Source organism: Electrona antarctica (assembly GCF_951216825.1).
Source record: "Electrona antarctica genome assembly, chromosome: 3".
In the NCBI taxonomy this organism is placed as follows: domain Eukaryota; kingdom Metazoa; phylum Chordata; class Actinopteri; order Myctophiformes; family Myctophidae; genus Electrona; species Electrona antarctica.
In genome coordinates this window covers 16,435,986-16,451,098 of record NC_136808.1, presented here as the reverse complement: position 1 = coordinate 16,451,098, position 15,113 = coordinate 16,435,986, and the positions used below count along the sequence as shown (strand labels likewise).

General features: G+C 41.9%; 2 protein-coding genes across 11 annotated transcripts in view; both read right to left on the bottom strand.

The window, feature by feature from the left end:
* Positions 1-4,616, bottom strand: part of fam189a1 (family with sequence similarity 189 member A1) — a gene marked incomplete at both ends in the record, with an annotated part of 144,705 nt that extends 140,089 nt beyond the window's left edge. Inside the window, one exon of the mRNA XM_079497611.1 lies at positions 4,380-4,616. Within this exon, the coding sequence (XP_079353737.1) occupies positions 4,380-4,616 (237 nt within the window). The remainder of the gene's footprint in view (positions 1-4,379) is intronic.
* A 2,190-nt stretch (positions 4,617-6,806) lies between these two features.
* tjp1a (tight junction protein 1a) overlaps positions 6,807-15,113 on the bottom strand; it is a 90,271-nt gene continuing 81,964 nt past the window's right edge. For 4 of the 10 annotated variants that reach the window (XM_079497269.1, XM_079497272.1, XM_079497271.1 and 1 more), the window contains 5 exons: positions 14,847-15,106; positions 14,131-14,285; positions 13,814-14,031; positions 13,564-13,707; positions 6,807-8,599 (listed from right to left, as the gene is read on the bottom strand). In XM_079497269.1, the coding sequence (XP_079353395.1) occupies positions 8,505-8,599; positions 13,564-13,707; positions 13,814-14,031; positions 14,131-14,285; positions 14,847-15,106 (872 nt within the window). In that variant the 3' untranslated portion in view covers positions 6,807-8,504. The remainder of the gene's footprint in view (positions 8,600-13,563; positions 13,708-13,813; positions 14,032-14,130; positions 14,286-14,846; positions 15,107-15,113) is intronic. The other 6 variants (XM_079497273.1, XM_079497276.1, XM_079497277.1 and 3 more) reach the window with 2 other exon arrangements.

Here is a 15,113-nt window from a genome sequence, read left to right as displayed (position 1 = left end):
CACAATGTGTCACAATGCGATGCGTTGTGGCAGGTGCAGTATGTGCATGATTGTAAAGTGGTTCTTGTGAAATAGCTGTTGTATATAAATATCGGTTTAAAGTGGATAAATAGATTTTTTTAATGGTTTATTAACTAATTTAGCTGGGCACCCCCTCTCCCACTTGGACACTTTCCAGCCGGGCTCATTCATTCCAATGAAAATATCATGCATTTTACACATTAAATACTGGTTCATTTTTGGAACCAGACCTTCAAAATCTCTTCCAAATCCGTCAACAAGGCCTGCCATATGCACTGGAAAAATATGTGCATGACATTTTATCATATAGGAAAACTATTGGTGGAGAGGTTTGTCTAACCCATGTTATACTTAGCTGTGATTGGACCATAGCAGTTTGGGGAGCGGCTTTGCTATAGGTCAATTGGTCCTCACTAATGTTCATGATAAAATACCACCATTTTTTTCCTACTCGATCTGTGTCTCATAGGAGGGCTGTGGGCAGTTCAGAAACCTGTCGCCAGTGACATCATCGTTAGGCAGATTTTTGAGGGGCGCCAGCCCCTCCTATGTCCAGCTTTGTGTGTACCACATAGTGATGATTGGATTGGCTGAGCACGGAATGTGATGTGATTGATGTATGATGATAAGTACCTCACATGACAAGTGAGGGGCAAGTGTGATTTCTTTATTATCGTGAGAACGACGGCTTCGATTTTCACATTGCAACTTTTCAGGAATAGAAAGCCTGCAATTTCTACTGGTGGATGGGTTTCTGAACTGCCCACAGCCCTCCTATGAGACACACAGACTGAGTAGAAAATTATGATTATTAGTGAGGACCAATGATATGAAGATAGGCTGTAAAGTGGTGAAGTGGTCAGAATCAGAATCAGAAGCCTTTATTTGCCATACATGTAAACATGTTAGGAATTTGTTTCGGTAGTCAGTTACCACAGCTGCCATGGACGGCGCTATAGTATATACTAATTTACTTTAACTGCTTTGCACTGAAGATTTGGGTCGACCTTACAGAGTTAAAGGTATATTCAGTGATTTCACTTAATTCAAATATCACTTCTTTTTTCTTATTTTTTGGACAATCCTCCCTACTATAAAGTGTGCTGACCATACAAGGAGTTCCTCCCTGTCCCCAGTGAGCCCCTGGGGTAAAAAAACCCCCTAGTTTCGGTTTGGGCTTTGGGTGGCAAAGCCGTCATCCAATCAGGATGAGAGGGGCCTTCCTCCAATCATGATCGAGTGGGGCGGGCCTTGGTGCACGTGCTGGTGGTCTGTTGTACTTCCCCCACTGTAGAGCGTGTGCATGTGCACATCTTGTTACCGAGGCGGACCAGGGTTTTTTCCAAATCACCCAAATCACTGAATGCTCCTTTAAAGGAATGAATTGTTGTGTGAATTGTTGATGTGAATTGCGGATGTCATTGTGTCCTTCTGTCTCTTTCTGCTCTTTTTGCTCTTTTTTGCTCTTTTTTCTCTAAGCACCTTAACGTCCATATATCATGCACAGTATAAGTATAACATGCACAGTATACATACATTGCTGCTATGCTCAGGCACCTTAGTTAGTTTTTTTTATTATCTCAGGTACTTTGTAAATATGTAGATTCTGTTGATCTCTTGTTTTGATCTCCTTCCCACTTGCCCCCCACCCCTCTTCTTCTCCCCCCCCCTCTTCTTTCTATGGAAATTAACGTTGTGATGGGAACGATGTACAAAAACGAATTTCACCCACTTCTTTACCTTGTAAACCTGTGATGTGACAATAAAACTGATTCTGATTCTGATTCTGTCTTTTCTATCTCTCCTATATAATATTTTCCAGTGTTGTTTTTTCCCTACTTCCTGTGAAGCAGACTGTGCGTGGAGTGTTATAATCAATTCAGCAGACTCGTCATTTGTCACCACAGCATGCGATTGCAGCAAGCTCGCCAAGCTGAAGAATTACTGAGCTGTGGAATACAGCTATAGGCCCATCGGTCAGTGTACACGTACAGTACATGTCTGTGTGGCATCATATGTGAAGAACAAAGCTTGGACGTATGTTTGTTTAGGCCAGTGGTTCTCAAAGGTTTTTGTGTCAAGGAACCCCAAACTGATGTGTATTTGGCTGCGGACCCCCCACCTTAAAATATTTTGTGCCAGGGAACTCCAGAAGCAAAGTTTTGAATAAAATTTTTTCGATTATAGAATGTTTTCAAACAACTGTAGTGGAGTAAAAAGTTTAAAAAGTCAAATTTTACCTCTGAGAGGAGTAGAAGTGAAAAATATAAATACTCAAGCATTTACTCAAGTGTTTGCTTGAGTTCTGTGGTCATTGGTGTGGACTGTATGCTGTGCATGATATGTGTGGGAGGCTTAGAGGCCAGGAAGGTTTGAGATGTGACTGCTACCGCTTGGAAGGAAACAAACATTATGCTCTCTATCCTAGGGCTCACCAGAAGCACCCACGACCTTGCTCATCAAAGAGAGGTCTATATAATATTCAAACAGCCGGCACGTTGTACTATAAACAGCCACAGAGCCGCACACACACACGTACGCACGCATACACATACACATACACATACACAATTCAAAGGGCTTTATTGGAATGAGAAAACATACATTTACATTGCCAAAGCAAAACAATGGAGGGGAGAAGTTCCTCAGGTAATAGCCTCACGTGGTCATAGTGTAGGTCTTTGTGTGGGTGCTGATGGAGAAATTGGGGGGCATCAATGTGTGTGTGTGTGTGTGTGTGTGTGTGTGTGTGTGTGTGTGTGTGCGTGTGTGTGTGTGTGTGTGTGTGTGTGTGTGTGTGTGTGTGTGCGTGCGTGCGTGCGTGCATGTGTGCGTGCATGTGTGTGCATATGTGTGTGCTAAACATGATGTTATACTTTAACTATTGAAAAATAGCAGATCTACAAGCTTGTAGGTCTGCTATTTTTGAAAAATCGTGAAAATGTGGCACAAATCTTTGAATATATATTCTTTCAGAAGACTTTTTATTTATTTCGACGTCAGGCCTAAATAGGCTAAAATAATAATAAACGGTATTGGACATACATGGTTTCCACCAGACAGCAACGATATTATCAATAAACAAAACCTCAGCAATGTGTAAACACATTACATGCAGAATAATGGATGGGTTCCTTGCAGTGAGCTGGGAATATTTCATATATGAATCTATATCTGGTAAATAATTTAAAATATCTATCAAAACGGCTGTATCTACATCTTAAGTTAGCCTTAGTTGTAGCTCAAAGATGTGTTGACCATATAGATGTTAGCTACTACTCATCTGACACACACACACACACACACACACACACACACACACACACACACACACACACACACACACACACACACACACACACACACACACACACACACACACACACACACACAGCCTGTATGCCAAAAGACCTCCCATCACCATCACCCCTGCTCTCTGTCCTAGAGCCTGTATAATTAATGAAGCGGCCCTGCTCTCTATGCACTGACTGGGTCTCTGGCAAGATGCAGTCATCAATATTTACAACTAACATGAAATGTTCAAGTCAAGAAAAAACGAAACATTGTCCACATGTGATCATGCTGCGCTGCTTGCAATCCTAGCATACTGCCTAATAATTGTGAAAATCCACAACAGCCAACTAAAGTAGCCTATAGGCTACCACATGATCTCCCTTAGTTCCAACAATGGTTAAGCAAATGTAATTGCAATAGGCCTGCCGCCTGCCCTACGGTATCTGAAAACTCACACTGAGAGAAGAGCAATTATAGGCCTACACCTGAAGCACGTTTCCTTTTTTCGTGTGCTCAGGTGTGATGTAGCATAGAATAGAGCATATATAGAGCAGTGGTTCTCAAACATTTCCTGGACCATGCCAGGACCCCTGGCCCCAAGATGTTATGCCAGTGTTATATATATATATATATATATATATATATATATATATATATATATATATATATATATATAAACTATAGTTTATATATCTTTCCTACAAAAAATGTTTGTGTTGTGAGCTGGTAGAAAAGATGTTCAAATAGCCGAATTAGGCAATTAGGTAAGGTTAAAGATGCCAAGCTATAGACAACACATTATACTGCATCTCCCTCGGGACCCCTGGGGGTCCCCGCACCCCACTTTGAGAACCACCGCATATAGGCTAAAAAAAATCCTAGTGTAGCGTATAGCCTGCAATGGGACCCGTACAATGTGTACCTCTGCCCTGGGCCCCTGTCTTATATTACAAACTCGGGTCGGGTCCATGTGGTCATATAGATAATTAAATAAACGAGTGCAAGTGTAACAACAAACCACTGAATCGTGCAACCGGACACATAACAGTAGTAGCTCTACTCACTGAGAATCCTGCCCAGAAGGGGCACGAGTGGCGGACCCTGGGCGACGTGGTGAGAGCCAGCGCTGCGAAGCTGACGGCCAGGATGAGACTTCCCAGCACCATCTGAGAGACCCCGAGGGCCAGCATGATCCGCGTCCTGGTCCTGAACTCCCGCAGTCTGGACAAGCTGCGGGACAGAGACGCGGGGCTCAGAGACCCGGTGGCTCCACCACTGCGGGGAAACGCGTTCAGCGGCATTGTTGTCACTCCAAATGACAAGGATGAATGGCGGCCGATAGCAAATAATGAGACTAGACGTTATGCTGCTGTTATGTTGTCCAAAACCCTATATTCGCATACAGAGAGGTGTATGTTGTTGCCTGCTGCGCGCGCCTAAGCTATTTTATAATTTGGGACACTGTCTGATGATGAGATTGTCCAGTTGTTGGAGGGTCTCCATCATCATCATCAGTTTAGGTTAAACAATTTGATTTACAGACCACCAGTGCACCACTTCAATTTGAGATGTAAATTGTGATCGCTGTGTCCCTTTTTGCACGGCAGCGGTGAGGAGAGGTGAGAGAAAGTGAACCAGGTGACAATGTTCCCCCTCTGCGGCTCTCTGCTTCTCAACAAATCTTTAAAAAAAAAGCTAAAATTCTAAGTCGAAAAGGAACACTAAGATGTTTTTCGAGGAAAATCTTCGGGGAAAACGGCGCATTCCTTCCAGTCACGGTGGAAAACGCATCATTGTGCTGTCATCCAACGATGCACCATTGTTATGCTTGTGCCTCTGCAGGCTGGTGGAGATGGATGGTAGCTGCTTGTGGGCTGATGCTGCGGGACGCGTGGTGGTGGAGGAGGCTCCTTCCTTCCTTCCTTCCTTCCTTCCTACACGAAGTAGCTGCTGCTTCTTACTGCTCTAACATGATGAGTCAAAACAAACGTCCAAATGGCTGAAATAAAATAAAAAATCCTCCAATATGGAATATGGATTATGTGAATCGTAAATGAATGTCCAAAGTGTTAGCAACAAAAATAAACCGCGGTAGAGAGCGAGAGGGGGGCACCGACTGGGTTTTTTTTCCACAGACGGCAGCAAATCTCACAGCCAATAGCCTACACATTGGTGTGTGTGTGTGTGTGTGTGTGTGTGTACGTGTGTGTGTGGGTGGGTGTGTGTGTGCGTGCGCGAGAGATAGAAAGCGAGAGACGCGCGTGCACGCTGCTGTTGTACGGTCTCTCCTCTCTCACTGTGACACTCAGCGTTTTACTATGCTCAGCTGGCGCACAGCGCAATGAGGGAGCACACGTTACACAACGACACATCCAAGACTCCACAATGCCCAATATTTATACATGGGAGTATGGGACATGAATCGATTTAAACCTTTGATTGATTGAAGTATTTATTAACAGTTTGGAGAATTACAGTAGGCTACATTTCAAAGCACAACTCAATACGAAAACTGTTAACTGTGGACGACACCATAAAGTATTACACTTGTTTACAATAGGGTCCAGTCCACCCAAACAAACCCCTAAAAGGCACAGTAGTGTGAGAGTAGCCTATCTGTCGTAGGCTACAAACCACACAACCTAAGTAGGCCGCCGCCTAGGCCTACAAAACTATCATGCGCCTTAAAGTAGGCATATAACCGCGGTTGTAAAAATGCACTAAGAATCTCATAATGGGATTGAATTGAACTAGTGTTCATTAGTTGCAAGTGTATTCCATTATTGAGTGGCCTATTGACTATAAATATTAGCTAATTATTTACGCACAACACATGTTTAACATGCATCAGGACAACAATGGCATTTGTGTTTAGCACCATTATAATAGTACAACTGTAGGCCTACTACTTGCAGACTGTAGTATATCATAAAGTATTTATTCAATCAATCAATTAATCATGGCGTTAGTGTTAAAAGTATCAACGTATTTGTCCCCCGGCCCGCCTATATGCCATGTTCAAGTTTATTTGAGCAGAAAATGAATGGCCAGCGTAAAACACCACTGACCACCCGATCCGTTAAAGCAAACGTATCGGGAAGTATTTATTTAGATAATTTAAACTGTTTATTTACCGGTATTCCGTTCGTGGACAGACTTATAGGCTACTTTTCAAACCACCTCCTCAAGAACCAACGACCCCATTTGGAAAAGCTGGTGTTTCTGACCTTGGTCCTTGCGCAGTTTTCTATTTGAGAGCTTTGTGCACCGCCTAGCGGCGAAAGCTGGGAACAGTGTGCTTAGTGCTGCAATGTCCAAGAATAGGAATTCTGCAGCAAAGTCACCCTCTCCCTGCCCTGATATATAATAGGAGATCAAACAATGGACAGGCCAGGACAATATGGTTCCCAGCCTCAATAAACACAAACACAGCTCCCTCAAGAAATATAAAAGCATAGTACAAATAACAAAAACAACTAGTTTAGACCCTCTACTTTAAAAATGATTTTATTAATTAATACAGTGGTATTCTTTAAATTGTGTCGCAGAAGAGAAAAAAAGTCAGCCACACGTGAAGAGCTAATATTCAATTAAAGCAGTGTTATATCTAATAAAAATAAAATAGTACTGGTGTGCCATACATAATATATTGTCTATTAGTACAAAAATACATTTAAGGGCACACAATACAGCATCCAGTATCACAAATCAATGAGGGGGACACTTTCAGAGCACACCCTTGAAAAAGAGCATGTTTTAAACGCATTTAAACCAAGCACTTTGCTGTTCTGTAAATAACCATAAAAAGACCTTTTGTGACCATTATAGTGTGAATATATTGGTAGAAAAGGTGGATGCATTACTGTTAGGTTACAATTTCCAAGGCTCAAGGGTATAACCAGAATACAAAGATAATCATGTTCACTTTCCACTTTAAGTTTTATACAAAATAACAAAGACATACAAAAAGTTCATTTACAAACCAAGGCAATATGCTAGCTTTATATACAGCCACTTCTGTTTTTTTTTTAATTCCTTCTTTTTTTCATAAGTCATATGCATAGCAGATAAAGAGAGCAAACTTTTAACCTTTATCGACTGTTCTTGTGTGCTATACCCAAGTTCATTTATACAATGGCAGAAGAAAACAAACTTCATTTTCCATAATTTATCATAACTTATTTTTTTCTTCTGGAAACAAAGTGAATAATCTATTGATAAGGCATCGCTGCTTATTTGTGTGTGTGAGTGCGAGAGGAAAAAGTGAGAGAGAGACTTGAGGAAACAACTGAGCAGATTTGTGGACCTGAGTAAAGCACATGCATAGAGCTCCCTCGGGCTGGAAGAAGAGTTGTGGTAGTCGAGTTCTGGAATCAGTACTGGTGCAAAGTATTTTCAGCAACACTTGCAGTACTGAGAGTAACTTTTAATTTGTGAAAATGTGTAACTCAGGAAGAAAGGAGAGTGCGATGGCAGGAAGAACCAGTTAAGTCTCTGACCGAACCTTCTTTGAATCATGGAACCAACACCTTCCTAACATCTCTCTGCTGCAGACACATGTACTTACACACATTACCAGCATCAGTTTTAATCACCTGCCATTGTCAACACAATCTACCGCACTTTATTCTCATACCTTCATTAAAGTTCCCTCACTGCAAAGTAACAAATTGTGACAGTATATCGTTAGTCAGACACACGTTATAGCTGCAACACAACCGGTAATTGATGTGAACTGGTAATTTCCTTCATCCATTCCTCCAAGTGAGATTTTAGTAAATTGACAATGATATATATACTACTATATATACTGTATGCATATATTGTATAGTATAAATACAGCAACATGAATTGTTAAGTATGTCTACTTGAATGGTATGGCCTCAACACCCATTGATCTGCTATGTAAAACACACTCTTCACTGGCATAGGGCATGCATTTCCTTCAAATGGTTAAAGAGTCTTTTGAGAGTTCCATTTTACATCGACACTTCAGATCAGGGAAGAGTTTAAAAGCACAGCTTGAAACAATAAGCGTCAGCAGTCATCATCCGCAGTCTTTTATGGGTAGAGTACACCACAGCACTGGCTGACTGGGACTTCTTCATAATTCAGTATAGTATGTGGTGTGGCTCTGTCGTCCTCTTCATGGTTTGACATTCAGTAACATCACACCTGCTGGCCTGTCCTTAGAAGTGGTCGATGAGCACGGACACACAGTTAGCTCCCACCAGGTAGTTGGGGTCACCGGGGAGAGACTTATTCTGCCAGCTCTTAGGGTCACCTGGGGTTAGACAGAGGAGTAGTGAGTAACACAAGTAGGCAGTGGACGCTCGACAAACCACGAAGAACACCAGCTGGATGCATATTATCATAATGAGAAAGCTACAGGCGCTGCATTAACAATGTGGTTACAAAAAGAGGATGCACTCCATGGACCATTAGATTCAGACTGCTACACCCATAATCTATATTACAATACTCACATTTAGATGCATTCATCTGGCTCACATCACAACAATTTATGCTAAGTTATATACTGTACATGTATAGAATTTCAAAATCAATTCATAAGATTACTGCGCCTGTTTAGTCACTTTTAAACCTGGTGTCCCTATTTTGGGTAGGGCATTAGTCAAACATTTTCAAAAAATGTAAAACATAAAAAAAGAGCAGATTTATAACATGTCACAACAATGCAGATTATGTGTTGTGAGCTTGTTTATCCACTGTTTTTTTAAAAAGCCATTTCACAATAAGTTTGGGAACCCTGCTCTAGACCGTGTGTCAAACAAACCTGCAGCAGCTCACCCCTCCTATGAGACATTACTAGTTGTATTTATTCGCACAATAAAAATACAAAAAAGGTTACAAAAAATAAGTGCAGGTGAGAAAGGAATCCCATATAAGGCTTATACAAGGTTCTCACCCAAGATAATAAACAAGTAGTAAGTTAAACCTAGTAATCAAAGGTATGACAAACAACAAATACACTTGTGTGCAGTTGAGAGAGTGTGTGTGTGTGTGTGTGTGTGTGTGTGTGTGTGTGTGTGTGTGTGTGTGTGTGTGTGTGTGTGTGTGTGTGTGTGTGTGTGTGTGTGTGTGCGCGCCCGCGCGCGTGTAAAGCTACATTATATGGTAAAAGTAAGTGGAGAGGCTTGATTTGTCTGGCTGGCCCTCAATCTTTGTTTAAAGTTACTGAGTGAAGATGAGGAGTTGGCAATACGTATGTGTGTATTCCAGAGTAAAGAACCTCCGTCTTTAATGGAGAACTGGCTATGAGTGGTACGGCTGGCTGAAGGGAGGATGGAGATTGCCGGTATTATAATCATGAACTTGATAGTTGGTCTTAAAATATTATTTGAAAGGTGTAGGAAGCATGCATATTTGAGTGCATTTATAGATCATGAAAAAACAGGACTGTACTGTGGTAATGTCAGACAGACAATCCATTTAGATTTCTAAACCAATATTATGCTACTACTGTAGCTTTGCTATTAATGTTAAATTGCATTAAGTTGATATCAGTTACAAAATATTAATTATCACACTAAATGCAGTTAACAATATTAATGAGAGGGAAAGAAGAGTCAGGTCCAACAAGGTTTCTTCCTCATGTTGTTTTATGCTTTTGCTTTTCTTTTTTCTTTATTGCTCTGTTAAAGGGGCATTCCACTCATTTTCAACATTTTACTATGTCATTAATATACCTTAGAGCTGTTGTGTGGAAATAATAAAAAAGTCCCCCCGATTCTGTGTTTCCTAGAACTAGAGGTCTGAAAAAAATCATTAACATGGTGAAACGCATCTTGATGACATCATCAAGATGCGTTTCACCATGTTAATGATCTTTTTCATACTTAACAGTTCTAGGAAACACAGAATGGGGGGACTTTTTTTATTATTCCACACAACAGCTCTAAGGTATATTAATGACATAGTAAAATGTTGAAAATGGGTGGTTTTCCCCTTTAAGCACTTTGAGCTGCATTTCATGTCATGAAATGTGCTATACAAATTAAGTTTATTATGTGAAGCAACAAGCTGTATTATTGCCAAGTCTATTAATGTCGTCAGTGTTCTAACACATCTAACTTTAACTATGTATTGCATGTTTTTCAACCCTGTTAGTATGATTACTGTACTGTATTTTTTGTGCCTGTGTATGCGTCTGATGCGTCTATCTTTGAACAGCTGGACTGATTGGCATCAAGCTTTGCATGCACACTGCACACTCCACGCCAAATGTTTCAAATTGGCCTGGTGGTGGTGCTATACCAGACCGCTTTGTTTTGGCCTATACTTCAACCATAGATCATACAATAATTATGTCACTTGTAATGTGACTTCATGGTTAAATGAATGTTTTCTAATATTTGTTAGAAATTATTACTTATTTTGATTGGCTGGCTGGTTTCTGATTAGACCGTGTACTAAATGTCACGATAATCTACACCTTAAATCAATTTATATCGATCCCAGGTCCGTTATTTCTTTCCACGGTGCTGCAGCTGAACAGGGAAGGGAAGCGCTTGATGTCCTTACAAACCCTGGCAGTGCGGGCTTCTAAGCACCGCCCGTGCTCATAGGACTGTGAGACCCCCTTTCCACCGGTTGGTTCCCAATGGGAACCGGTTCAGTTCTTTTTGGTTGTTAGTCCATGAGCCAGAGCTCCAAAATTGGTGGGAAAACTAGACCTATATTAAATTGTTTCTATGATCAATACAAGTAAATTAATACATGATAACCCTTCCACAGTAGTAGCTTTTTCATATTTTCAATTATTTTGCATATTTTTCTACAGAATGCCTCATTTGCATATTTAAAAATGTAAAATGTGTAATACAATAAATCATTGTCTTCGTGTAAGTACTCAATTGGGGAAGTTTCATGGTGATAACAATCTAATATAGGTATGGTTTTGCACACTCAATTCATAATTAACGTTCCAATTTTGGAGCTCTGGCTCATGGACCAGAACCAAAGAACCAAAAAGAACTGAACCGGTTCCCATTGGGAACCAACCGGTGGAAAAGGGGCCTCTGAGTGGCTCCGGGCGGGCCTTGTAAAGACAGCAAGTGCCTCCTATTCCCCCGTGAACAGCTGACCACCCTTGTAATGTAGCTAAAGGCCTATTCATAGTCCAGTTTTCAGTGAAGAGGTGACCACCGAGTAAAAACAGAGAGATGTGTTACCACTGCGGCGTGACGTCATGTTGTAGTTTTCGGTGGTCACCTCTTCACCGAAAACTGGACTATGACTAGGCCTTAGTAGCCATGCTAGCGTTATTGACGTGATGTTCACATACATATCAGCTAAATCTGGATTTAAAAAAATATGAATTCCAATGTTAGTTACCATGAGATTCACCTACCAAAAGTTGACATCGTAACAAAGCCTGACTGGACTGGCTGGGTAAACAAGGAAGTGGCTCTATGCTTCTATCTGGTGGCCGTAAAGTGTAACTACTTTCTCCAGGAGGAATAGTTTTACGAGTTTATTGCCAATTGTTTGTAACCGTTTTAGAAAAGCAATAAGCCACGCGAGGTCCGAGGGTACCCTGTATTTTATGTCTGAGAGGGTGCGCGTCGTGTCTCACCACGCCTCTCAGCCATTATAAAATACAAGATAACCTCAGACCTCTTGTGGCTTATTGCTCTAATAATTATATAACAGAAGCTGACATACATTTACCCACAGAAAGGGATGTGGTAAGATGAGAGGGAGGGGGTTGGGGTGTACACAGTAACATCATCAGTGTTCATTTAACTAATAGAGTTAAATGAACACAGGATTATACAATGTAAAGGAGAGCTAGAGGAGAGAAGGGATCTGAGGAGAAAACTGGCCTTGTTTGACAATAAGAGGATTAGGACAGCCTTGATAATCTTCCAACAATTCACACATTCCTTCAAGACTCATCCTTAAAATGAGGCTACTGGTAATTAGCAGCTAATCCTGGCCACGGCCAAATGTACCACTGTTTAAGGGAGAGGAAGTTAACGCAAGAGAAAAAAAGAGGAAAGGTAGAATCCAAATATAATTTCAATGAGTTTTCCACGGTGAGCCTCCTCTATCCACTGAAAGGAGTGAAATGGTTCACTTACGAACCAGACAACTGTGTACGAAGAACACAGCATGGAAGTTATTGCCACTTCAAACCTATTTTGAATTTGAATCAGCACTTCTATTTGTTACTTATTTAGAGTAGCCAATCCCATTTTTAACTCAATTTAGTCCCAAGTCCTCCCCACACATTTCTGTGTCTTGCCAATGGCGGTTGTGCCCTACTGGCTCACCTGCCAGTGGGAAGCCCTCACCAGGAGAACGTACTGCATCACCTCTGTACAAATCCAGTTCAACACGCCCCACTGAACACAACACAGCCAATTGGGTTCGTGTAGTGTAGGTGCTCAGCAAACCGAATGCACCACAGTGGCTTCGAACCTCTAGCGGATTTATAGGTATTTTTCCCATTTCCCGTTGGATGTTCACCCCTGCACACTCCTACTACAAGTGTGCAAAAGGGCCGTGCTTTCACCAGAAAGCACTTTTGTTTCCCCTTATTTTTCAGAGAATGAAAGAAAGGCAGGTTTAAAATGAGGACATGTGTTCCCATGCCAGGAACATCTCCAAAGTTGTTCTTCAGGTCTGGGTGGCTATGTGAAAAAAAATCAATCGTAGTAGAAGAGCATGCAGCATGATTTCTAGTGAATGGACGTCCAGAGCGTTGTAGGGCAGAGTTTGCTGAGGCATGCATGTTAAACAGAAACAGTGTAAAAGTGTGACTAGGTGACTGAGAAAAATAAAATAAGGAAATACCAACAATTGAGCATGTAAAAGCCATGAAAAGCCATGAAGAGTGAGATCTTTGATCTGAATACCACATCAAATAAACCAGTGCTCAATGAATGAATAGGTGGAGAGAGAGAGTCAATAATACCACATGAAATAAACCAGTGCTCAATGGGTGAACAGATGGAGCGAGCCAAAGTGAATAAATGAATGAATCAAAAATCATAATAAAACAGTGAAAAGACAGGGTTTCCCACTAGATTGATTTCCAGCCTGGATTTGAAGTGATCAAAACATGTTCAGGCACTACATTTATCAACAGCTATGTAATGTGTGGAAGGAAATCAATACTATGGGAAACATAGTTTAAAACAAAAAGTGACCCACAAGCCATCAATTTTATCACACAGCCATCCCAAAAGACCCCAAAAGAACAGAAAGAGGACAGCGTACCCGACGAGGAGTCGGAGGATTTTAGAGCAAAAGACCAACCATCAGGGGTCATAGACGCACAGTGAGGTAAGCGCAGCTCCACAGGCTTCAGGAACTTCAGACCGTGGGGACCACACATCACCAGAGGGCTGAGCAGGGTCTCTCCTAGAGACACAAACACAGGACAGTGTCAATGTTGTGTAGACTGACAGAATGGGGTGCACACACACGTGCACGCACGCCTTCATCTGCTCCATCAAAGTTGCGCTACCTTTTTCCTTGTCAAGCGGTGGCAGGATGCTGTTGTCTCGGCAGACCTTGAAGTAGATCTCCTGCTCGACGCCCTCAGGGATTGCACCCTGTGGGATAATGATGCTGACGCCCGTCTCGATGGAGCTCAGAACTCCGCCATTGCAGTTGAAGATACCACGTGCGGTCGCCACCACCGTGTGGCCTTCGTCATCATCGTCGTCATCAAGGGCACTGGGGCTGACAAGACAGACAGACAGGGGAGCTTATAGTGACATTTTGTACAGAAGGGGATGTCGTCATATGGGTGACTGGTCACAGATGCAGATGTGTTGATACCTGACAGGGATGGCCTTGGGAACAGCATTGACGTTGTTATGTTGGTATTTTGAACGGTGGTCCATAGTGCGGGTGAAGGTGTCCAGGCCACTGTCTGGGTCTGTGCTCTGGGGCTGTGGAGAAATCTGTGGCTTCACTGGGCTGGGACTTGGGCCCTGTATTGTTCAAAACATGGGTAGATATTAATGTGCATGCTGATGATAAAGAGAGATTATTTCCCTCTTGGCTTGCTTGGGTCTAACTCCTTTTGTATATAGCTTACTGATACAAAAATGGCAGAAGCTTATGCTGCCTCAATAAAACTGTAAATATTGTTGGTATGGAAAAACACAAGCGCAATGCTCTGCGGTTTTCTATTATTTGTACCTACAATGGCAGTATTATGATGTGACGTTCCGTTGTATCGCCATCAGCACAATGCACACAGAAATGCTAAGTAATATCCACTGACTGCAGCAGTATTTTGTATGGAGTGTACCAGACATCACTCTAAGATCCCAAGAGGTTTTCTAAATAACATTCTACCAGTATCTACTACAGTGATTTGTATTAATTTAACTTTATTTCCAACTACACTGTAAACAGGGTAGATTTATTTATGTTTCATAACGTTAAAATAAGTATGTAGACAGATGCACATTGTGCACATGATAACAACTGAAGTACATCCTCATTTTGAGCCAATAAAACTCAGTAATAACTATTCTGCTGCCTACCTTAACAGCCAGTTCCGGCTTGTCGTTAGGCAACAGGTTGTGGTTGAACTTGGGGCTGTCAAACTTGCGTTCGAACGGCCTTGCAGAGCTGCTGTAGGGCTTGGGGACGTAGCGGTTGTAGCTAGAAGCAGGTACAGCTCCGTTGCCTGTGGCTGGTTTGGGAGGGTGATCGCTGGTGCCGTTAACCGGAGATTTCTCAGGGAAACTCTTGTGCGGCAGGAAATTGCTCTGGACAGTGTCTTCTCGGCCTGGAGGCTTAGCTTTTGG